Source organism: Micropterus dolomieu, linkage group LG23 (genome assembly GCF_021292245.1).
Source record: "Micropterus dolomieu isolate WLL.071019.BEF.003 ecotype Adirondacks linkage group LG23, ASM2129224v1, whole genome shotgun sequence".
Taxonomy (NCBI): Eukaryota; Metazoa; Chordata; class Actinopteri; order Centrarchiformes; family Centrarchidae; genus Micropterus; species Micropterus dolomieu.
In genome coordinates, this window is record NC_060172.1 from 2,270,430 (window position 1) to 2,296,257 (window position 25,828).

General features: G+C 39.0%; 2 protein-coding genes across 6 annotated transcripts in view; one reads left to right on the forward strand and one right to left on the reverse strand.

Annotated features, from left to right (window-relative positions):
* ptpro (protein tyrosine phosphatase receptor type O) overlaps positions 1-17,789 on the forward strand; it is a 66,826-nt gene extending 49,037 nt beyond the window's left edge. For 4 of the 5 annotated variants that reach the window (XM_046039096.1, XM_046039098.1, XM_046039097.1 and 1 more), the window contains 10 exons: positions 2,253-2,288; positions 2,998-3,079; positions 4,085-4,175; positions 4,345-4,421; positions 5,101-5,235; positions 8,333-8,455; positions 8,570-8,724; positions 9,559-9,694; positions 10,695-10,819; positions 12,821-17,789. In XM_046039096.1, the coding sequence (XP_045895052.1) occupies positions 2,253-2,288; positions 2,998-3,079; positions 4,085-4,175; positions 4,345-4,421; positions 5,101-5,235; positions 8,333-8,455; positions 8,570-8,724; positions 9,559-9,694; positions 10,695-10,799 (940 nt within the window). In that variant the 3' untranslated portion in view covers positions 10,800-10,819; positions 12,821-17,789. The remainder of the gene's footprint in view (positions 1-2,252; positions 2,289-2,997; positions 3,080-4,084; positions 4,176-4,344; positions 4,422-5,100; positions 5,236-8,332; positions 8,456-8,569; positions 8,725-9,558; positions 9,695-10,694; positions 10,820-12,820) is intronic. The other variant, XM_046039099.1, reaches the window with a different exon arrangement.
* Positions 17,790-19,782: 1,993 nt separating this feature from the next.
* eps8a (epidermal growth factor receptor pathway substrate 8a) overlaps positions 19,783-25,828 on the reverse strand; it is a 109,836-nt gene continuing 103,790 nt past the window's right edge. Inside the window, exon 21 of the mRNA XM_046040449.1 lies at positions 19,783-23,490. Within this exon, the coding sequence (XP_045896405.1) occupies positions 23,380-23,490 (111 nt within the window). The 3' untranslated portion in view covers positions 19,783-23,379. The remainder of the gene's footprint in view (positions 23,491-25,828) is intronic.

The following is a 25,828-nucleotide window of genomic DNA, read 5'->3' on the forward strand; positions in this document are numbered from 1 at the left end:
ATTTTTATTTTTAGTACGTAAAAGTCAGTTTGTTACCTACCAAAGAATTTACTCAACTTCTCTTAATATTAAATCTGATGTTCCACAAGGATCTATTTTAGGGCCCTTATTCTTAGTGCACAAATGTGACCTACCATATCTTTGTAAAGTGGCATCTCATGTTGTCTGCAAATAGCATATTAGATGCTGTAGGTACGCCTTTGCCGTACTGGACACTGGGTAGTAGCCTACACCAACGAAGAAGTTGTTGAAGCTCAACAAAGTGGAACATAGAAACCCCAACGCCAAACGTAACAACTGCAGAGCGACAGACACCAACGCAGAAGTATAAATTGGACTTAAGGCAATTCATTCATGGCGACAAATAACTACAAGGTCACTGAAATTGAGCCTTGTAGGACATCAGATTTATGCCAGTGCTCCAAGAAATTTGATGTCTCCTAAATCAAAAATCAAATGTATCTGTAATTATATGAATAGTGTACTTGAGGTAGGAGCCACTTCAATACAATTCCTTGGAGTTATATCATCTACCAAGAAATTAATTTGTTTTCTCTTAACATGAAATCTGGTGATCCACAAGGATCCCTCTTAGGGCCCTTGTTGTTCTTCATTCACTTGTAAAAATGTTCTCTAGTGAGTATTTGGGGCAGCAGGACGGTGTTTGTGGGACAGAGTCAGAATAAACTACAGTGTGTGTGTTCATGGTAATGATGATCATGTGACCCAGTGCAGAAGCGAGGCTCACCGATGGGTTTAATAGTTCCTGTGGCTCAGAGGAAGAAGAGACATCAGAAACATGGGATTTAAGGACAAATAAAAAAATAGAATATCACCAGACTTTAACACTTGAAAGCTGCATTTTGAAATTAAAAATACTATTAAACTCCAGTTTGATTAACGGGGAAACAAGAAGAGGATTTGTCTGAACTTTGTCTTGCAATGCTGTGTCTGTGGTTGAACTCTGTCTGTAGCTGTACTCTCATCTGTAGCATGATGCTAACTGTTGGCGCTAACTACGGCTTTGCTCCATGTTTCGTGTCTGCATGCTGACTTGTCTTTCTCTTTTTGTTGATTTTCACTTAAGAAGTAGACTCTCAGTATGTAGTGCTGCTTTTAGTTGTCTCCCGTATATCCTGTTAGACACAGATGTTATAGTGCATGCTGCTGGTTAAAGATAAACTGGCTGACTGTGTTACTGAACTCCCCCAAATCTGGAAATATGAGAGGAGGTTTTGGGGATTTGGGGAGATGTAACGCAATCAGAGAGTGAATCTTGGAATGCAAACAGAGAAGCATGAAGTGTAGAAGAATTTTAAATGTTAAATGGCTGCATGTTTGATATGTAGGTGTCTCCATAAAACAGGAAACAGTTTGTTTGAGATTAATAATCACGAGCATGATATTGAGAAGATCACGCTAAAGTTCTGTTTACTAGGGTTCGACCGATGGACTGGCTTCTTTTTATGGAAGTTGATGGCTGCCAATGTTCAAATGAAATCATTTTTATCAAATTGAAATTTCACTGTCTAAACTAAACTAAAACTTTAGATTTATTTTCAATTTTATGTTAAAAAAATCCGCAATTACTCCCAAAATGAAAACTGTATTTGCAAATGTTTTACAGTGACCTCTGAGCTTAATATTTACATAATAGTCGTAACAAAGCTCAATATGAGTTTATTTTGCTTTTTACATTTTCCAATTGGCAAACATCTTGAACTTGGCCATGATACTAAGCAGTGTCTAAGATTTTAGTCCTGATTTTAATTTCAAAAGAATTCTGCCAGGTCTCTTACTGTCAAATTTTGACTGTAATAAAATTGATAATAAAAAAAAAGGCCTTTAGTCAAGCTGAAATTGGGTCATAAATGAAATCTAAGTTTGCAATTTACAGTTAAAATGTTTTATAATTTACAAATGAATATGTTTTTGTTTCTGTGCATACGTAATGCCCAAAGAAATGGAAATTTACATTTTAATTTGATTTGAAGTGATTTCATCTTAATATTTGCAGCCATGGACATGGTGCCAATCATCAAATTAAATTTAAAGAATTTACTTTTATGTTGAATTTAAACAAATCACCATCAGTAGAGTCTTTGTTGGTCAAACCCTAATGCCTGCACATCTGAAGGTTGTGAACATTTAAGTAGTATTACTATAATGTAGTATAATGTAATATATAATGTAGTTTCACTGTAGGATGGTTGTCAGTTATCACGGGAAACTGACATGTTTGTATTTTATAGGAGCAAGACAGCTTTAAAGAAACGGAAGCTAACAAGGTAACAAGACTAAACATGTGGCTCTCAGTCTGTGTGCTTCATCTGCCTGTGTTTTTATTTCTTTATTTTATTTCTTTATTTCTTTATGTTGTGTGTGTGCTGCCAACACACTAATAACAGCCTTCAGCCAGAAACCGAGAACATCCAAACTGTTTAATCCAGCAGATTAAAGTGAAACTGAACCAACAGCAGAATTTTTAACATTCAGTCAGGACGAAACTCGACCCCAGACAGAGTGAGGGGGACATACGGATGTATATATACAGGGATTTGACGATAATGCATGTAAATACAAGACTGTGTATAAAAACACAATACACTTTGGTCCCCACTGGAGAGGTTAAAGGGTCAAATGGATAATGCCTTTCTGTTAAATCTCTTTAAATCCCCTCAGGGTCAGGAGCAGAAGTCACATTTCTAACATTTTTCATTTTTTAAATCGACAGCAGTGAGTGCTCATCGTATATATGTGAATTTAAAAGATAACAGGAAGGTTTACGGTGTCATTACAAATAAAACTGTCTGTAAATTTAAAAGGAAATCTGTTGTTTAGATTATGATATTTCGTGTATAAAAGTGGACATTTGTGAGATATTTCATCCACTGTGGAGTTAAAAACAATGGTATGAATATGATTTGTGAAGTAGTGAATTTTAACCTGCGTCATGTTTATATCTGTGTGTTCTGACATGTTGCTGTCTCGTTGCAGTCCTGTGCAGCTGGACGACTTCGACGCCTACTTCAAAGACATGAGCAAAGACTCGGCCTACAAGTTCTCGCTGCAGTTTGAGGTAACTGCATGCAGGAACACTGGTGCATCATTTATATCGAGCTCCATAAACAACTAATCTACTGTTCGTTTGTCAATCAGTTATTAAGTGGAGCCATTTTCCTTCAGAGCTGCAATAGTGAGTAAATAGTTTACAAAAGAAGTTTATCATAAATTTAAGAGTTAAGTATCACAAAACTACAATAAACTACAACAACAATATTAAACCCTAGACTTCCCAAACTAAAACCATTTAGAACAAAGGCCACGAATTGAACCTGAAAAACAAGAGAGGAAGGTTAAACAGCAACAAAAAATGCTTTTTATCTTCCTCTATACCGCTCAAACATTTTAAAACTTTTTAACTCATTATTTGACCCCTGAAAATTGTTTATCTCTGAAATTTACATTATTCCTCAGTTTTTCTCACCTAAACTTTGTCTTTACCTGCTTTGGTTATTCTGCACTAGTGGATTTAAATAAAGCATTTAAACACTTTTCTACAGAAAGCACCTTGGAACAGCCTGTTAATACACCCTCAGAAGCTTTATTTGTACTATAATATATAATATTAATAAAGGAAGACAGAGCAGCTGGGCATCAGGTGAGCCTACAGTGAAATAATGAACAAAACTTCATTTAATTGTTAATTTTAGATGTCTGTTTTGGTGATGTAAACATTGTTTTCCACTTTACTTTTCTACTATTTAACATTTATATTTACAAACAAGCTAGAAAAGACCGTTAGTGGAACTTGAGCTGAAGTATCTTTTATTGTCGTATGAAACAACGCCCTGAGCCACGTGTGTCGAATATAGCGCACAGTGGAAGTCAAATAGAGTAAACTAAAATAGTTGTAATCTAAAAATAGATATTTTTAAAAAAAAAGAATCTAGTTCACAGTACAGAAGATAAATATAAAGGTATTTAGCAAATATTTACACACAGTTATCAGTACAGGGCTGCAGTTTCTCTGACTGGGCCTGATGAAGCTCTGCAGATTGTCTGACATGTTGAATGTTTTCAGGAGCTGAAGAGCGTCGGGCTGGATCTTTCCCATGATGCAGCAGACCTGCCCGTCAACAGGCCGAAGAACAGATACACCAACATCCTCCCCTGTGAGTCACCGACAGCGAAGCATCATGGCTGAAAGAGGAGAACCTCAGTATTCACATCGGGCTTTTTAAAACACAACATGAAGCTGGTTTTGTTCAGTTTGTCTGCGTCAGCGTTGTTCATGTCGCTGTAACTGTGGCGGCCTTTAACTCTCTAAATGTCTCCCTCCAGACGACTTCAGTCGGGTGAAGCTGATCTCGATGCACAACGACGAAGGTTCAGACTACATCAACGCCAACTACATCCCTGTGAGTTACAGCCGACCGACGACTGAAGGATGATTTCAGTCAGTGTTGAATAATTAAGGCAGAAACATCGTTTCATCGTGCACTGGTCAACTTTGGTCGAGATTTTGCTTCCACACCATGTTTCCTTTCCGACTAGTGGAAGAAAAAAATGCTAAATACACATATGGTAGATTATTTCACTACAGTTTGGCTCTCGCTCTCTCTTGCACAACACTGTCTGATCCAAATATGGTCTTTTCCTTTGTACCAGAAACCAATCGTGAAAATACAGAGGCGTTTCTGACAACCTGATTGGCTGAGATGCGACACTTTGGCTCAGTCTGTGTGACATGCTGTTGCTCATATCTGATTGGCTCTGTAAATATTGATTTTCACTGAAAATGTGTAGAATTTTAAAAAATACATGTCTTTACAAGCTGTTTTCTCAAAATGCATATGCAATTTGCATATTTAAACATACAATTTCAGAAAACCTGTAATACAAAAAAATATAGTCTTAATGTGAGCAATCGACTAGGAAAGTTTCATGGTGATATCTGTTAGTTAGATATTTATTCCTATTCACCTGCAGCGTCTCGCCTGAACTCCAGCTGCTTCGTTTTCCATCGTTAAATCTTGCTGTGTTTTATTGACCAATGTTATCTGTGTGTGACAGTGAAAGTGTGTGTTTGGTCTTCAGGGATATAAACATGCTAAAGAGTACATCGCCACTCAGGGCCCGCTGCCCGAAACCCGTAATGACTTCTGGAAGATGGTTCTGCAGCAGAAGTCTCCGATCATCGTCATGTTGACTCAGTGCAACGAGCGGCGGAGGGTGAGTTTCATTTCTGCTTTCTGTGCTGCAAAGTAAAGAAGTACATTTATAGTTTATAAAAATATTTTGTTATAAATTAAACTCATAATTAGTTCGTACAGCTCAAACAATGAGTCGCCTAATCAATTTATTGGCAGAAAATTTATTGGAAACATTTGTTGGGGTTCAAGGAATCCAAAGACAGAATAAAAGCCTTAAAATGAAATAAAGGAGCCATATCAGCGGTGGAAGAAGTACTGAGTCAAAGCTGTAATACTACCCAGTGAAAAACCTCATTCAGTGTTTAACTTGAACGTACTGAAGTATTAACATCAAAGAACACAATAAAGTATTGAAGCAGCTGTAAAGGTGGAGAAGCTGTTTGACTAGTAAGAACTGATTAGATACTAGTGCTCGATTCTTAGATTCTAGTAACTAATGAAAAGCTGATATCTGAACTGCAGAGCCCGGTGGATGGCAAACATGCGCAATTAGTCACTAGTTATAGTTACTAGTGACTAATAAATCCAGTAAGTACGAGTAGCTTTAAATAGCGAGTAGTATGTTGAAACGGCTCGCCATAGCTGGAGCTCATTTTAATGACTTTATATTCGGCATCAGAGTTGTTCGCAGTGGTGGAAGAAGGATTCAGACCCTTAAACAAAAGTACTAATACCACACTGTAAAAGTTTTCTGTTACAACAAGTTCTGCATTGAAAGTGTTCCTTCAATCAAAGTAGGGCTGGGCGATACGGCCAAAAATGTTCTCACGGTTTGGTTAAAGTTTTCTTTATGGTCAGAACGTGACAAAAAATTGATGCCAAACAGTGAATCACTTCACAAGTCTGAGGGAGAACATTCAAAACTATTATGATAAAATCTTTTTTTCAACAGATATGATTAGTAAATCTTTTTTCAGTCCCTTTTCCTCAACAAAATAAATATTTTAATAGAAATATTAACTGCTAATTTGTTTGTGATTCAAATGAATTCAATCAAATATTTATTGAACATTTGTTTTTTTTGTTATTGAGGAAAATTATATTGCGATAATTATCATTATTGTTTAATTGCCCTGGACGACTTCGACGCCTACTTCAAAGACATGAGCAAAGACTCGGCCTACAAGTTCTCGCTGCAGTTTGAGGTAACTGCATGCAGGAACACTGCTGCATCATTTATATCGAGCTCCATAAACAACTAATCTACTGTTCGTTTGTCAATCAGTTATTAAGTGGAGCCATTTTCCTTCAGAGCTGCAATAGTGAGTAAATAGTTTACAAAAGAAGTTTATCATAAATTTAAGAATTCACTAAACTTTAAACAATGTTACCAAAGTAAATCAATAATCATGTTAATTATCGCGATTATGTTTTTTGCCAAAAGCGAGCAGTCATATGTGAGTATAATCAAAATGTCGTTGTGCTGTAATATCTCCTCAGATTCCTCCTCATTAATGTTGAACTGCGGCTCATTCTGAACCGTTCAGTTTCAGACTGCAGCTGATGATTCTTTTCATTCTGGATCATTAAATCGATTGTTTGGTTTGTAAAGATTCTGCCGTCACAGTTAGCCAGAGCCCAAAGTGACTCCTTCACAACGCTCGTTGAGTCCAAACCTCAATGTTTCTAACAAACATTACAGTTATTAGTCACTCAGAGGAGAAGCAGCAAATCTTCATGAGAGACGCTGAAACCATCAGATGTTTTACAGGGAAAACGACTAAAACAATCAAAATACTTGCCAATTAATTTTCGGTCAACCAGTGAATCGTTTCAGCTGTACTGGTGTAAAGTGTTGGGAGTTTAATTTATAACAAAACATCAGCTGTCAGATAAATGTAGTAAAGTAAAGAGATGTGGTGGAGTAAAAGTAGAAAGTGGCATGAAAGGAAAATAAAGGAAAGTCAAGGTACCTCAAATTTGTACTACTTCAGTACTTAAGGAAGTGAACTTGTGCACCACTGTGGTTACTCACTGATATCTAGTGTGTTAATAATACTTCCTAAAGCTGACAGATAAACACAGTTTCCTCTGAGATGTAGCGCAGTAGAAGCAGAAAGCAGCATAAAATGGAAGTACAGTGCCTGAGTAACTGTAGTGTCACCTACTCAGATGTTTCATTTAGGTTGTACAGAAGATTTCTGATTTGTGTCTAATGCATTTTAGTTTTATTATCATGATAAATCAAGTCACAGTAAAATAAAAGAAGCTCTCACAGAGAAATGTCACGTTTTCAGCCTCTCTCAGCTCCTGGTTTACATTTTAAAACCTGTTTTCCTGATCAGCTGTTTGATCACATGATAGACAAATAAATATGTCTGCTTGTTCTGCTGCCCCCGAGTGGACAAAACTACTAATGCAGCTTTAAATGTCTGATTAATAAACGTATCTGCTGATCTCAGAGTGGGCTGGAAAATAAAACAATAATGATAATTTGCGTGATAAAATTTCCCTCAATAGCAAAATAACAAATGTTCAATAATTTTATTTTATTTTCATTTGTTTTTTATTTTTTAAAACACACAAACTTTTACCATTTTATTTATTTTAATTGGTTTTTTTTATTTTTCCCACAAACAGTTTAATATATATTTATTATTATTATTATTATTATTTATTTTTTAATAATATTTATTTTTTTTATTTTTTTAAATCATTTTTAACACACACTTTTACTTTTATTTGTTTTACTTAGTGAACTGTATAAAATGAATTTTTTTGTAATTTATTTGTAGCTTTGCAATATTGTTTTAGATTTATGCTGATAAAGCTAGAATCACAAACAAATCAACATTTCATTTTTCTATTAAGAGATTGATTTTGTTGAGGAGAAGGCCTTGAAACAAAATTTTACTTGTGCATATTTGTTGAAAACGGATTTTTTCATCATAGTTCTGAATGTTCTGCCTCAGATTTGTGAAGGGATCCACTGTTTGGCATCGAGTGTTTGTTCTGACCAGAAAGAAAAGTTTAAAACCACAATTAACTTTCACTCAGGAGCAAAAAATCAACCTTTAAACTGGAAAGAAATAATGATTTGACGTTTATCCTGATAAATGATATTTTTTATCGTGACCACATTTCCTTAGAATTAAACGCGTGTCGTGTGTTTCCAGGTGAAGTGTGATCACTACTGGCCGTTCACAGACGAGCCTGTGATGTACGGAGAGATCAGCGTGGAGATGCTCTCTGAAACGGAGTCTCCGGAGTGGACCACCAGGACGTTCAGACTGGGATATGTGAGTAACCAGTTCAACCTCAGGGTGAAAGCTGCAGGTCCTCCAAGCTGCTCTAAAATAAAACACACCGTACATGTGTTTCCTGTAAGACCCGGTCTTTGCCTCCCCCTGCAGGCCGACGAGACTCAGGAAGTCCTCCACCTCAACTACACCTCGTGGCCGGATCACGGCGTCCCCACGGTCAACGCCATCGAAAGCATCCTGCAGTTCGTGCACATCGTCCGCCAGCAGGCCAACAGGACCAAAGACCCCGTTATAGTCCACTGCAGGTCAGGACGGGATTCTGAAGTATCGTACGGAGCTCACGCAGTCCCGAGAAAATAAATCTGGATATTTCTTTTTTTTTTAAAGTCATCTTTTGGGGATTGGTGAGCTCCGTAAATAAGTTCATGCAAGAGGCCGTGATGTTTTTACACATCAGAAAACAAAACGTATGGCTTCAGAATGAAGAGGCAGCTTTACTCAATTTATAAATTAGTTGTTAACTATTAAATGAATCACCAACTATTTTAAAAAGAGTAATTTTTCAAGAAAAAACCTTCCAAATTCTCTGATTCCAGCTTTTTAAATGCGAATATTTTCTGGTTTATTTCCTCCTCTGTGACTTTAAACTGAATATTTTTGGCTTTGGGAAACACTGATCGACATGTTTCTGACATTTTATAGACCAAACAACTTAGCGATGACTGAATCGAGAAAATAATCGTTAGCTGCAGCCCTGAACTAGTGAGGTGAACACGGTAGCTCGTCAGAGGTGGCGCTGGAACAAAGTCAAAATTGAAAGAAAACAGAAATCTTCTGTACGGTGGCCATTTTAGGACATAAATTAAATTGTCAAATTATTTAATTTATGCACGTGAATCTGAAACATTACATAGAAGTTGTAAGGTTCACTTTTAATAAATGCTGTAAGTTCATCTTGGTTGTTATTCATCGTTTTTATTAGCACAGATCAGACTCACAGAGCAGGAAGACGAAATCTCATCTCGGCCATAAAAATGCAATTAGATGATGTAATGTGCATTATGTCATCCATTTCACTCTGGCTGCGGCCGGCGACGTGGTTCGGACACTAACAGCAGAGCTTTTCTGTGTGCGCTCAGTGCTGGAGTCGGCAGGACGGGGACCTTCATCGCTCTGGACCGTCTGATGCAGCACATCCGGGAGCACGAGTTTGCAGATATCCTGGGGATGGTGTCCGAGATGCGTTCACACCGTCTGTCGATGGTCCAGACCGAGGTGAGATCTCATCGTGCCAGAATACTTTGAGGGCGTTTTCACACCTGTAGCTGAGGTCTGTGAAGGTTCCCAGTCATTCAGGTCGTAGTGACCCAAGGAAGGTTCAAATCAAGGGCGACCCGGGCAAAGATACTCGAAGACGCTGATTCAGTTCTGACTGGCTGGTAGGGAAACTCGGCTAGTTAACCTCTCTTTTGTTTTGTCAAGATGATCAGTACTGCAGGTTCGTTACTGCGTCTGGATGTTGTAACTACAGTCTTTATGATCGTTGGAGACTCCTGAGCCCAAGTCTGAACGACCATCGTTTGCATCTTCACCTTGCAGTTAATTAGTCTTTTGGATAATGAACGAAACATCTTCGAGTATCTTCAATCCGGTCCAGTTGCCCTTGATCTGAACCTTCCTTAGGCACCTGTAGCTGGTTCCTTCTGGTCTGAATCAGGGGTTGAACTTCGGTTTCTTTTCACATCGAAGAAAATTCGAGAGAACAAAAGTGCCTCAGTAAAAGCCTGGTGAGACCATCCTCTCATCTGATTGGTTAGATGCGTCTCAGGGACCGGAGAGAGTTAGTTATCCAAGGAAGGTTAAAAGACGAAACCGCTTCAAGTATCTTTAACCAAGTCCGGTTACCTTCCTTGGATAACCAGGGGAAGAAGCCCAAATATCAAGAAGCTAGTCCAGGTTGGCTTCCTGATATTTGGGCAGATGACAAATGTTTTCTCATTCGTATCCCAGGATGCAAAGCACACCTTGTTACGACAGTTGTTCGCCTTGTGGTCGGATCACATTCCCACCACAAACGAGCCGCTCTAACTGAGACCAGTTCTTCTGAGGGTTGTTTTAGTCCACATATGATGTCACAGATTGTACTGAGGGAGAAAACAAACCGCGCAGGTTTGAAAACGCCCTTAAAACGAACCTGAAACATTTCCTCTCGCACGCCGTCTCTGATTGGTCCAATGGTGCGTTCAGCTCACAGATATGTGTTTCTTCTCTCCAGGAGCAGTACGTGTTCATCCATCAGTGCGTTATGTTGATGTGGCAGAAGAAGAAGCAGCAGTCCATCACCTCTGATGTCATCTACGAGAACGCCAGCAAGACATAATGATGGCGCCTCCTCCAGACGTGAGTCAGACACACACGAACAGAAGCAACGTTCCGTGTTTGTGTCTCGACTTTCGGTCCAGTTTGTTCACTAATGGGTTTTTAAAGAATTAATATTCGCCGCACAGATTAGAAGAGTATTTAATATAAAGTCAGCTGATGACACAGCGACATCACCGGCTCGTCCAACAGAAAGAAGGTCGGCTCTTACGTCCGGCAGCCTCTGGCTTGGTCACTCTCTCTGCTTAGCGTCCTCGTCGGTCTCTTCACCTCACGCCACGTCTACAGAGGCTGCTGACGTGTGCACGTTTAGCTCAGTCGGTACTGTGCGGGAGTTTTATGATCGATCCCAACACACTGCAGATGTTTTTTTTCCTCCCTCGTTAAACAAACTGAAGGACACTTTTGCACGTGCTCACAGTAAAGCGTGAGCTGCAGTGTGCGTTTGCGTCCCGGCGTTTGATCCGCATTCATAAACCTACAGACACTTATTTTCATTTCCCTGAGGAAGTCAATCCAATCAAGCGTTTACTGTCGGCTTTTTCAGAGGTGAGTCAAGCACGCCAGAGTCTCTTTTGAAGGTCACGCTTTTATTTTGGAGGCACGATCACTTAAAAGGAAGTGATGATGTGAGTAACTGTAGCTGCCGTGACTGAGATGCGTTTCAGCACCAGCCGCTATCAATTTTATTTATTTTTCTGCTATCAAAGCAAGCTGGCCGCCTGTTGAAAAGCATCGCGCTGTTGGAGGTATAAATGTTACGTAGAGAGCCCAACGACAGACGCCACTCGCCCAGCTAGAAGTTAGAGTAGCATCAGAACAATTTTTAAAGCTGATAAAATCACGACAAGTTGCTTTAATGCTAAATATAATTTAAATAGAAACTTCGGTTGCTGACACGTAAAAAGCTTAGACTTCACTTTCTAACTCCCCCTATTTAGCATTAAGGCAACATTATGTATTTATCTTAAAGTAACAGCTTCCTTTTGTCTCTGTCATCACCAGCTACTGCGCTATTTAGCACTGGAGTCGCGGGCAGGACATTTATAACGATGCCAGCTTGATGTCTTCAGTATTAAGAGGTGCGTCTGACGCTCCAAAACGCCACCATGTCACATGACATTAATACTGAGTCTGGCGGCTGCAATTGCTTTTCTCCAGCTGCACAAAGTTGGAACCACCTTTGCCTGATCTCGTGTCATTTTTCTTCGTAAATGCCGCGAGATCAGTCGTTGATGTCAGCTCACAGTAGCTCACGCAGGTAGATTGGGTCCGACTTGACGGCGCCGTATTTACACCCCGCCCCTGCAGTCGCCTGCAGCTCACGTTAGACAGGATAGGTCGGCAAAAGTCAGCCACCGTCATTTCGAACGCACGTGATATCGTGGCAGAGGCTGCGAAGAGACCGAAACAGTGGAGGAGGAAGTGAGCAAGAGACCGGACATGAGTAAATATCAGACTTTACTTGTTGAGACCGACGGCGAGCTGGACTTCTGTCTGTGAGTGGTCGGTAATAACTTATCAGCTGCTCGCTGTGTGTTGTTGTTGTTGTTGCTCTTGCTTGATGTTTGGCTGTTAGCAAAGTTAATCAGGCAGAAGTCTCACATTTCTGTGAAGTGAACTCCTCCTGCAATAATCTACAACTTATATCAAACAAAAATAGTCAGTCCTCGTGGTAAATTTCAAAAGCAAAACAAAGCTCTCACACAGGAAAGTTGATCAAAGTAAATCAGTTCAAAGAGAAATGGTTCAACTCGAACACCTGAATCTCTGAAAGAAACGTGTGAACAGAGTCAGTCAGCGACTGTGCACAGCTGTTCATTATAAGCCAAACTACCTTTCCTTTCCCGCTGGCCAGCGGTCGCGTTCACGGCTCTGATAAAACAAAATGTGTCACAAAATGTTCAGTTGGGGTTTCTTTGAAACCTGCAGAGCAACAAACAAAAACTTCATCCGTTCTCTCAGTTTTAAGCCCGTTAGAACAGAGCTGATAATTAAATGTCCCTTCTCCTTGTCTTGCAGGCTGCGAACACACCCAACCTCCTGTGCTTCAGGCATCCATTCTCTGCAGAAGAAGATCTGCTTCATCATCAGTAAAATCAGAAAACAAAAACAGCAGAACATCTCGACGACACAGGCGGAAGAAGGGGAAAAAAAACAGTTTTTTGTTTGAATTGGTGTTAAAGCGTGGGATGGAGTTTTGCCTTAAGGAGCCTTTCACTGACTGACCAACATGTTGAACCACAACCCTGCCCTCTGAACTGGACTGCTTCATGTCAACGTGGGGTCGGAGGAGTCGGAGGGGCGTTAACGAGCTCCGTCCTGTGATTGGATGTCTACACTGTGTCCGTCCTCGTTCTGACGACGCGAGACGACGAGTCTGTGGAGCCGAGTCAGCAGTTTTTCATTTTATTTAATCTCAGGAGTAGCTGGAAAAAAAACAAAAAAAACCAAACAGCGAGCACACTGGCCTCTTCCTCCGCTTTGAAAGTCATACATCATTTGTTTTTGGTTTTATTTGCATCGTTAAGTGTTCACCTTCCCCGCAGAGTGCAGCTTTCCTGGCTTTTTGCGACGTCGGGAGTCGTAGGCGGTAGATTGCAACGTCACACTGCCAAACACGCCGAACTCTTAACGTGATTAAAAACACCTCCTGCTGTAACGTGCTAACCAACTGCCAGGACTGCTGCGCAGACAACGTTCACTGGAAGAACCCAGCAAGCATTCGACGAAGGATCAAGTTCTGGAGAATGAGCACAAAATTTCACACGTCGGGATGTTGAACGGATTTTTAAAACTTGATTAGTTTTTTTTTAATCAAACACAAAACATTAATCGTGATTGGAGCTTTCCAAACATTATGTTTCTGTCCTGGTTGAAGACGCTGTCAAACTAAATTGGCGAATATAAAATTAAACACAAACGTGGTCGCGTCGCCTGGTCAGAACATCATTTGGACCATTTCTGCTGCAGACCGATCGTTCCGGTTCTCAGCCTCGAAGTGTTTTATCAGAAAAAGGTATTTTAGTATCGATGCTGCTCGACTTTTTATTACTCGTGCGAATGTTTGCTGGGTCCGCACAAGAACTAAAAAGGGCACAAAAACAGCTGAAGGGAACAACGGCTTTCTGTGAAAACACGAGTGCCTCATGCTGCCGCCCTGTCGCTGTCGGGCGCGTTGAGGCCAGTTTAGACGCTAGAGACTGTGGTTGTAGAGCTGTAGTTTGTATTTGCACTGAGGCCTCCGAGCTGCCTGACCTGCTGACAGAAGAAGGGAAAGAGTTTCTGACTGTCGAGGACGAACTGTACCGTCCCGTGGGCTCTTTTTAACGGAAGGACCTCGCTCTGAAGACGTAGATTAATTTTAGACTAGCGGAGAGGTTTTTTACCCTCTAAAGGTTTGTGATCTAATCGGCTGCAACAATCCTGTTTGGAAACAAACAGCAGAGAAATGGATCTGACAGTATCTGAAGACAGGAGAGAGACGATTACTCAGACAGTTGAACTGCCAAAACCACCAAGATATTATATCAAGACCTGACATCAAGTTTTTTCCCTTTATGTTGCTGAATTTGGGGAATGATAGAAACATATCTCCAGGGCAACTTCAATATCTTTAATCCAACCAATTATAAAGCTGCAGCTATTTTTCATGAAATAAATACTGTATGAAGTGAAAGGATAAAACATTTTAACCTGAAGAAATATTAAACTTTGGTGAAGCTCCAACAAGATCTGTCACAATCCAAATATGTGTGATTAAATGAGAAATATGTTGGATAACACCCCCCCCACCGATTTGTATAGCAAGTTGTGTTGTGCAGGAAAAATGTAGTATTAAAGTTCAAGTTTTTACTTCAGTGCTGAAATTTGGTTACCACGAATATGAAAATGTTGGTATCGCACTCTTGTCATCGTTGACCCCAAATTATGTTACAACCCCAAGATTTGGCATCATGCCCCAAAAGATTGTAAGCCTTTGTTTTAATCCCCAAATTTTGTTTAACAAACACTAAATGTATGTAAAATTGTGGGTTTGCGCTCCTACAATTAGTTTTAATCAAAATTATTAAGCTCTGCCTAAATTTATGATGTTTTGTTATGTGCCCAAAACGTGGTGCGGCTCCGCCCAAGGTTATAAATGGCAGATCCGACTTCCACTTAAACCTGTTTGTCTTGTGTTCGTTTGGGGAGACCACCGCCAAAATGCTGCAAGGACATTTGGCTGTTCTAACAAAATCAGTGTTTTTTGGATTTCTAAAACCTGGGCCCTGTTTTCACACGTGTTGGTGTGGAAATGACTCGTAGGTACAGAAAGTCTTGGATCTGCGCAGTAGATGTTTCAGCCGGCAGCTGAACCGGCTTCTCGTTGCCGCTGACAGGCTCAGACTGCAACACCAGGTGTCTGACAACATCAGGCAAAGGATCCCTGTGAGGGACTCCCGGTGACCCCCTTCGTTTTTAACAGGAAAGTCTCGCTCTGAAATCTCGTGAGAGGCGACTTGCCGCAGGACGACGCCGGTGGAAACGTGAGTCAGATTTGGAGAGGAGAGGAAACTCCTCTCGCTCGTTTCCTGCAACAACTCGCCTCTCGCGAGATGTCAGAGAGAGAACGGTCCTTGAGCGAGACTTCAGTTTCCTGTAAAACACAAAGGGGGTCACCAGGAGTCCCTCGTAGAGATCCGTTCCACGATGTTGTCGTCAGACACCTGGTGTAGCAGTCTGAGCCTGTCGCTGGTAACAACAAGCACTTTCTGTGGACGCCATTTTGACAGGAAGGAATACCTTGCAGCCGGTTCAGCTGCCGGCTGAAGCATCTACTGCGCAGATTCAAAACTTCATGTCCATACGAGTCATTTCAACACCACAATATGTGAAAACAGGGCCCAGGTTTGAAAATACCTGATTTATGCTTTAACCCTTTGGTTGTTTCGGGGCCTGAAGCTTTGACCGTGGATCAGGCCGACTGCACATCTCTGTCTTAAACACACGACAACTGTACAGAAAATTGTTATGAGGCCGTTTTCTGAACCATCAGCATCAGATCAACTTCCAGTAATTTAGTTAGTTTTTCTTCATCTTTCTACTGAACATTTGACTTGAAGGGCAAAAGACAAGTCCACATTTATTTCTCACATCCGTGATGACTGTAGAGAATGTTAACTGAACAGACGACAGTGGCCGACTTCTTTCAAAGTTTTATAGGATGCTGTCAAAATAACAACCGAGAGTTAAGAGCGGCTTTTCTTTTCACATTAGAAAGATCCAATAACTAGGACATAACTTAATACATTCATAGCAACACTTATTTTAAGTTTAAATTTCATTTTCAGTTCAATTTTCATTTCACTTGAAACGTTTTTCCAAATGTGCTAAATAAAAAGTTTTGTGGATCAAGTTTATACTCAACAAAGTAAGGCTGAGTTTGCAGAGTTTAAATAAACTTTTTTCGTTTTTTTTTAACAAGTAACATTTAGTTTTAATTAAACTTCTCAAATGCAATACATCCCCCCGCAAATGTCTGATCAAACAAGTGGGCTTCAACACAGCTCTGCTTACAAATAATTCAAGAAAAAGCCACTTCTGAATGTGTATTATTTTGACAACAACTTGCAAATAAATGGTCAAAAATGAAATATGTCGATATATTAGAAAAGCCCAAATCTGTTATTGCACTCTTTCGTATCGTCCCTAAAATGTTATCAAATTTCCGCACAGCACTTTTATGTTATAACTGAAACAGTAAATCCTCACAAATATTAAAATTCAGCACGCATATTATTGTTGGATAAATTCCAGAAATATCTAAAATAGTTCCAAAATCCAGTGCAGCGCCACAAATTGGACATTTTGGAAAAATTCGGTTTAATCCCAAAAGATAATTTAGCCTCTAAAATGTGTTATGAAGTAATTTAAGGACGAGGCGATACTGACTCTGTTTTGAATTGTTTTGACCACAATTTTTGTTATAATGCCATTGGACACTTCAAAAGCTAGATGTTATAAACCCAAAATTTGGTGTTGGTCCCAAAAGTGTTCCAGTGCTCACGAATACCAAAAATATTTGTCAAAACATTTGGCGTAGAAATATCCAAATTTATTAGAATTTAAAATATTTGGTATGGCACCCTAAATATTTAATTGAACACTGTCGATTTGCTAAATAATTTGTCGTTGTGGCCTTTTGGTTCCAATTCTCCCTTTAAAACTGTTCTAAAAAAACCAAATAATTGAAACAGACCTCAAGTACCAAAATGAGATGAAAAGCTGCTTCTTAGTGGTGGTTGTTATTTTGACTTCACCTTGTTTCTAATTTGTAAACGGAATTGAACGAATGTGTGAAAAGGCTGTTGGACGCTTCAGTGTTTACTTGTAAAATGACTCGTCATTGTGGCCTTGTGGTTCAAACACCTGAAGTCTGTTCGGTACTTTGGTCGCCACTCAATCTGAAATAGTTACATTTCACTATTAGATATCAAATGTACTGTACATACTACTACTACTGCTTAACTATTCTGTTTCTACTCGTCATTACAAAGTAATTCTTGTGGAAGTGTTGCTTTAGAGGTTTCTTTTTTAAAAAGGTTGTCGTATATGTGAATCATCGTTACCTGAGCCAGAAGATAAGTCCTCTCGTCGCTGCGACAGTTCGGTTTTTGGGGCTTCAGCATCGACACGAGCAGCTGGACGTTCGGAGACTCGGCTGCTTGGGAAAAGCGTTGCGTGGACTCGGAGAGACTCGATCACGATTGTCAAAGATTTCCAAAAGAAAAAACTGATGACAACCTGCAGACAATATCCGAAAGCTCAGCACTGTACACTCTTCTACAATTCTTTCTCTTGCTTAGCGTGTGTCCAGTCAAACTTGTACGTCATTGGTGCCATTCTTGTGCATAGTGTCACTTAAAATTTGAGGGATGATCTGGAACACGGATCATCGTCACAGTTTTAATGTGTGTGTGTGTGTTGGAACAATAAAATGTTGCAGTTACTTTTGTCGTTGTTTCACTTTCTACGTATAAACTACAAAAATGCTGTGTGTTCTCTTACGACGTGACACCAGGAACACTTTAATTATTTATATTTATTATTTTAGGCCTGAATGATCTGAATATCTATTAAATTGTGGTTGATTTACATTTAAAAAAACAGACAAAACTTTACAAATTTAGTTTCAGTCCACCAGTCATATTTAAACAGCACTCAGTAATATTTGAATAAGATCAGATAAATTATGACATCTAAAATTCTAAATGTATTTGTTACAATCCTATAATTGGATAAGAGCACAAATTTTGTTTAACCTTTCCGACATTTTACAATAAAAAAAAAAATTGATACTGCAATGAATTACAAAACATGCTACTTTGTGCATGGTTTTCATAAATACAGATTCTAAATAGTTTATTTAAACTTAACAAAAAACAAATCTTTATAGGAAAATGTTTATTAATGTTTAGCTTTATTAAAGTAGTTCATTTGGTTATGTTTAATTAAATTATTTTAATTAAACTAATCCAATGCAGTACAATTAAACATTTTGACATACAGGTACTTATTTGACTTAACTATTTTTATACATACATAGCAACACATGGCTTATATTAGTTTTACAGGGAAGTTAATTAAAAATGATTATCCTAGTTTCATATTATGCCAAACACACTAAATAAAAAGCTTTCAAAGTTTTTTTAGAATTTTTTCATAAATACAGATTGTATTTTTTGTATAAAAGTAAGAAAAGTTTTTTTAATAAGCCAACGTTACATTAGTTTTACTTTATAAGAACTACATTTAGTTTTGTTTAATTTTAAATAACTAAACTTCTCAAATCAGTATAATAAAAAAAAAATTAAATTGAGATAAAAGTGCACAAATTTGAAAACGTACTGCTGAAATGTAAAAACTCAATCTTGAAGGTCCCCTTTTAAAGCATTTTGTATCAACATGGAGACGATGAGTTGCCAGAAAAATCAAATTAAAGATTCCTACAGCTCATTACTTACTGCTAGCTTGGCACATGGGAAGCTAGCTGCCTATCTGAAATGTAAATGGGGAGTTTCTGATCAGCCTTCTTCGACAGTAGTAAACTGGCACGCAGAGAGCGTATTATCATCGTTAACCAGACAAAATCCTTTTTGTTTCTAACTAAAAATTAACTCTTCAATTACAAACAACAAACAAAAACGATCTATTGCCCAAGTGTCAAATGTTTTCTACAGACAATCAACTCAAAGAAGAAGAAGTCTAAACTGGTCATGGTAAAATTGTAATTTAAAGTAACAATCACTATAATAACTAAGAATAAAGTAAAGAAAATGATGAATCTTACCAGACATCCGCAGATAACTCGGCAGTTTCCCAGTCAGTACCGGAAAAGTGTTGTTTTATTGGGGAGCGCTACTTTGGTTTACTAAGTTTAGTTTAGGGATACACAGATCCAAAGTCTTGATACCGATACCTGGACTTTAGGTATTAGTATGGGAATCATTCTCTTATGTATGAGGCAACATCAGGCTGGACTTCAACTTTGCCTTCTAACTTTGTAAAACTTTAACATCTATCACTGGGAAGTTTCACCCGACAAAGTTAACTGCTTCTTCGAATTGTCCCCTTTTTTTGTTTAGTTCGTGTTCTTTGGCATGCAGCTACCCCCTCGAAACATTGGCTTTGCAGATATTGCAAGTAGCCGTAGGACTTGTTGGCGTAGCAAGCGTGAAAACTGCTGAACCCTTGTTTATAGCTCATGCCATGTTATAGCTGTAATAGCTAAACCTTCGGGGCTCCTGGTGCACTGCTGATGCATCACATAGTGCGAGCAGAATTCAATAGATCGGCCCCCTTTTCATCGATACCAGGTCCAGCTGTTGGAGTCAGTATGGAGCTGATATCAGGATCGGCTCAGTGAATCCCTAGTTTCGTGCTCACGGAAAAATTCCTGCAGACTTGAAGGTCATGGAGTATAAACTCGGAGCGGACATAAATTTATTTTTGTAAATGTTTTATTGCATTATGAGCAGATTCATATGGAAAAGGCACCATGAAAACTATACACGTACAAATGCATTTCGTAGTAAATTCTCACTAACATTTCTTTCTGATTGGCTTCTAGAACTGTTTGGGTACAAGGACAGTTCACTAAATACAGAAACTTATTAACAGTGAACTACTGAGCATTAATCATTAGTGTAATTACAGTGTTGTGCTACAGTTCAGACCTTTTCATTCATTTTTACCCTTCACACCGTTTACTTCCGTTTTACTGGCCAAGAAAATGGCCTGAGAAACGTAAGTGCTGAATTGGAAAACAATAATCAATACAATCAATGCCACAGTGAGAATGTACTGGCTGATTTTGACATCTTTATGCAAGCATACAGTATACATACACATTTATATTTTATATATAATATTTCATCCGGCTAGTGGATGATCAGGTGGCATATTTAGTTTGTGTAGAAATAATTTTTTACTTACTGAAAGTTTTCACAAACTTCAAAACAGATTTTGGTTGCTGATCTTTGCAGGAGAACCTTTACAGATGAAGAGTTTTCTGTAAATTCTCAAATAAAAGCCAGTATTTGAATAATGGATTAGAGTGATAGAATTACTTTAAATATAATGTAGTGTACAGAACAAAATAATCATGTCTGGTTGTTTAGTTTTTCTATAGCAGGCAATCAGAAGACAGCAAACTAAACATTTTATAATGCAACTTCTCTCTATATTAATAAATCTTTTTTTAGCTGCTGTTAAGTTACCTCAATGACACTTTGCAGATTGTTCACATTTTAAAACCAATAGTCCTTTAATGAGAAAAAAAATCTGTTCAGGAAGTGTTGAGCTGAATTAGACTTTCTCTGTCTGTCATAAAACCCAAGGTTCCTCGATCAGCTATGTTTATCTTTCTTTATTCGATTAGTGATCGCTTCATAGTGATCAAAAGAAACTGCAAAGTAGCGGGATTAGTGGAAATATTCATTATGCCAATTTTATTAACAGGTAAACACAGTTTATTGTACTTGGAGAGCAGCGAAAACTAGAAATAAAGACCTGATTCTCTGCAACTGTACAACTATTTAACAATTTTTACTATTTTGTCCCATTGTTCAACTTACTGAAGCGACGACGGCATCAACGTGTTATACTTTATCATAAGCACATACTTCTATGAACAAGTAACGGAAACCAAAAGCGTTCCGGTTCATTTAGTTAAAAGGAAAAGACGAATAACCTTTTTGGTTTTGCCCAGACTAAACTTTGTTCCACACTTGGTCCAAATCCAAATCACGATGTTAAAAAATTTGTGCAATAAAGTTTCACCCAACAACAAGTCGGTTTAGGTTTCCCTGTCAATCTGACATTTCAGTCGCTGAGCGGCTCAGAAAATGAATAACCGGAAGAATGTTGAAAATACGAGCTCTTGTGACTCTGAGTACGCTTGATTTTTACCTGGTTTGTATAAATGTAATGGAGAAAATGTTTTTTCACCTAATAAAGTAGTTTAAAACTGTAAATAATTTAAGATTGTCTATCGTTTAGTCGTTAAATAAGATCTTGTTAACGGACTTAAACAACAAACCGTTAGCATTAAGCTTCCTGTCGCTCTGCACAGCAAATGTTTTTATCAACACGTGATGATGTAAGGCAACCAACGGGACACCTGAGGCTACCTGTTGCTGTGGGCGGAGCCTAAAGGAAACACATTCATCCTGTTTAAAGTGGGAGCGTCGCCAAGTCAGCAGACTACATTCATTTCAGTGTTTAGACGACGTTTGATGCAAAGTCGGTGGAAACTGATTTTTGCTGACTGAATAGAAAATGAATCAAAGTGCGATTCTGAATCATTTAAAGGTTTGACTCGTCGCTCACCTCCAGCAGAGAAACACATTGCGTTTTTATTACTGTGCAAAAAACGCTGATCGCCACAACTAATAACATCTGAAGAAATCTGTCTCTAACTCTAAATCACATGACGCTCATAAATTAGACATTATTATAAAGTTATTGTCCACTTGGAGAAAAGGATTTTCACTTCTTTTGCTTTTTCAGTTGATCAGTTCTATTACCCATTATATTAAATTCTCTATTTAACCATAAAATAAAAAGATTACTTACTATGAATATCTTAACTCTCTTGGCCAAAACAATCTTAAATATACAGTCTATAAGTCTATTCTTGTATTTCATAGAACAATATATTCAGTCAACATTCACTTAATTCCTTTTGTTTTCTACACAAGACACACACCATCGACCCGTCAGTTATTTTAACTACCAGCCCCAGTTTGTGCCTCTTGTTTACTTTCATTACATTCAAGTCACAGAGTTCAACATTTGCATCTCGCCTCAGTTTTAAAGCCATTTTCAGAATCCTCAAACACTTTCCAGTTCCCATCAAAAGTCCTGAAAGATCTTGACACTAGAAACACTATGTAAAGTAAAATTACTTATTTATAAAGTAACGCCACGAAGCGCACGACGGACTCCTCGTCACTCTGCTGATGGGATCAATGGGATGAGGATGACTGATCATCATCCGGCCTTCGTCCAGATAACTGAAAGGACTGAAGGCCTCAGGCGACACGCAGGACCACCGAGCTGCTGGTGGATGAACCAGACGAGGAAGCAGATGTGGTTCCGGAAGAACAGGTTCAAGCAGCTCGTCACGTGGAGGCTGGACAAGGAGAAGGCGTCTGGAGGAGGACGCCAACTGAAGAGCGGATGCATAACTTGAGTCATCATCTTGTGGGATCAAGATACCATCCGTCTGTCTTATCCATCATGCCTTGTGCACAAATTATAAATTGTATCTTATTCACACAAAATCTTAAAGTTATATTATTATCATCAGGTATTTTTATGTATAAATGTATTTTTGCATTATGTTGGATTTTCAAATGTCATCTGAAAATGGTGGCTCCTTAAATCAGCTGTTTTTATCTTGAGATTACGAGGATGTTGTTTTCTCATGATAACATTATGAAGGTTAAACACCCGATATGTCAGTTTTGGCTCTTTCATCTGACCTAACGGGTTAGAAGTCTTTTTTCCATTGTAGATCGGACCGAAGAGTCTTTGAAGATTCTGGAAATCCTTGGGAAACAGCAGCAAGTGTTGCGTCTTTCAGAAAAGCCAATGCTCAACTCTCTGACTCCAACGCCCTGATACATGAGGCACAAGCTGGGCCAACAACCTACCAGCCGTAACATTAATACTGAGAGGCTTTGCTTTGGAAAATGAGCTACTGACTCAACATTTTTCAACACCAACAAAACTCTTCTGGTTGAGAAAAGAAAACTACGTCCACAGTCCCAAAAGTGTTCACATGAACTTCAGGCAAACATGGCAGAATATTCCCTCTGTGTTTTGAACAATTCGGACGCTGCAAAAGTCAGTGGGGTTGGTCGTTCTTTACGCTTTTCCTACGGAGACGAGCTGAGGAGTTCCTGCCTGCGCCGCATGATCTCCACGAACTCTGCGTGGTCGGCAGCCGCCTGCGAGAAAACAGCAGGCTGCAGTTTGAAAAAATAAAAAATGAAAGTAAAAGTAGGAAGGAAGGGGGGAAAGCAACGTGGAGCTCAGTGGGTGCTGCCTTCGTCAAAAGACTCCACCCCTGAATCACAGGTGCTGGCTGCCAGTTTCTCCTGCCGCCTCCTCATGATCTCCTGGAGCTCAGAGCCTGAACTCTTCTGGAGACGCAGAGAGACAAAAAAGACAGAAGGAAAGAAGTCGAGGAAAAAGAGGTAAAGTCGAGGGGGGTTAAGGACAAAGGGAGGAAACAGAGCAGAGAAGCAGAGACAAAGCAGCTGGTTAATCGGTGAAGCGCAAATACAAGAATGGAAATCTTCATTTCTTGCTGCCTCTGAAGCGACTGAGCGTCTTTGCCAATGATCTACTGAGCGAGCGTCTCTGCGTCGTCACTCAGAAGATTTTATCAGCAAATTAGACGAGAAAATCTTCTGGTCAATCAGAGTCTAACAGGCTGGCTGCGGTTATATGGACTCCATGTAAACTCAGCCAGTGGCCTGAACAAACCTCGGGAAGCCTTTTGGTGACGGCGCTGCGAGCTGTAGAGAGCATTTGGATGAAAATAATCTACAGTATGAGTCAGCTGGTTGAATCAGGGTGCATGCTGGGAAACATAAGTACCTCTAAAATTGGCCGCACTGCTCTGCTGAGTCAGGACTCATGCGACTTACACAAACAAATTAGCAAAGAAATACGGATGGTTTTAAAATTTAGTTGAAGTAGGATTAGTACGGAGGACAAGAAATGACTCTTTAAAAAAATACATAAATAAAATAAATGCTTAAATAAAAGCAGAAATACATATTTTGAAATTACTAAATGCTGAAATTAAGCGAAATGACTAAATCATTAATACCTTATATTTTGAATGAAAGCATTACTTTTTGTATCATTTATGTATGTATTTATTGACAAATAAGTCACCTTTTGTCCTCCTTGGATTAGTACTTTGCAATTGTAATTTTTCTCTGTTGCTCAGTGTTTTTAAGTTTTAAGTTGTTCTTTTCTTTTTTTTTTTTTTAATGCAACCAGCTGATTTTGTTAGAGCTTTAAATGCTGATCAGAGATCTCAACATGACTCTTATCAATGACACAAACTACTAGTTTCTACTTACCAACACTGGACCAAGAATGAACAGTTGTGATTTGGCAAACTGCTATTTTCTAAAGGTCAAGAATGAAATGTAAGTAAACTGTTCATATCAAAACTACTAAAACAAGAACCAGGTTGTAAAAAGATGAATTTTTTCTTTAAATAACTTTTTCTTTCTCTTTTATAATAGTAAATGTTTTACGTGGTGTGGCCATGTTGAAACAACTAGCACAATTAGCTGACTGCTAAAGCTAAGCTAGCACAAAGAACACATGTTGGTGGTCATAAGATCTCATTCCAGCCAAGACAAGATCCAGATCCTGGTCTTTATGGGGGGGTCGGAGGGCCACAGGTGAGGGACAAAGGGCAACAGGAAGTGGAACGTTCTGAAGCTGGTTCATTCAGGGAGTTTAAGGAAGACTAACTGTACAGCCACAGCAGGATGACAAATACTGGCGCTACCTTAAAATGCTGCTACACATGAAACGTGTGGAGCTTCGTTCTGACGGCCAAATTCAGGAACTGAAACTTTATTCGTATTTATGATAAAAATAAAAAATGTGACCATCAGATATTAATGCAGAGGTGGTTTGTTTTACAAGTCCCAGGTCAAGACTGGTAATTCCAAAGTGGACAAGTTACAAGCCCAGACCGAATCAAGACCGGAAAGTTTGATAATCCCCAGTCAAGATCAAGTACCAAATGTAGACGAGTCTGTCCCATGTCCCTAGTAAAAACAACTATTAAGTTAAGATTGACTAATTCCAAGTCCTAACTTGGGATTTGACTGTGCTGATTTGAAATTTGTCAAGACAAAACAGGCAAGTTCCATGTCCAGACTGGATAGTCCCAAGTCAAGACCAACAAGTCTGGTGTCACGCCAGTGGATGTCAAGACATCCCAACTGAAAAGTCCAAGTAAAGTCATTAATAACTGGAGCTAAAGTAAAAGTTCATTTGCAAGTCTTTTCTGATGTTTGTCAAGTTGAGTGTAAAGTTATCAGATTCATGACTTGAGTTCACACCTCTGATTTGATCTGCAGCAGGTCTTTATGCACGTTCTATTACTGGAAACATTTTCTGATTGTCACTCTATTTAGAGATCTGAAATTTTGTCTCTTTTATGCCAGAGAAAATCTGCTTGTTCATTACCAAAAACAACGAGTCTTACATCGCCTTAAAAAAAAAGTGACTTGAAATCTGGCCAACAGAACAAAGCCGTGAACATCTGTTAGTGAACACAATACCTTAATGAATGTGGTAACAGATTCAGAAGATCAAAGGAGGGTCAGAAGAAAACCTGCAGGTGGAAATAGACACCACACACCAGACCTTGCCAGAGTTGGGGGATAGAAAGCTTAAAGACAGAAGACCCTCAATAGACCTGCAGCTTCCAGACACAAACAC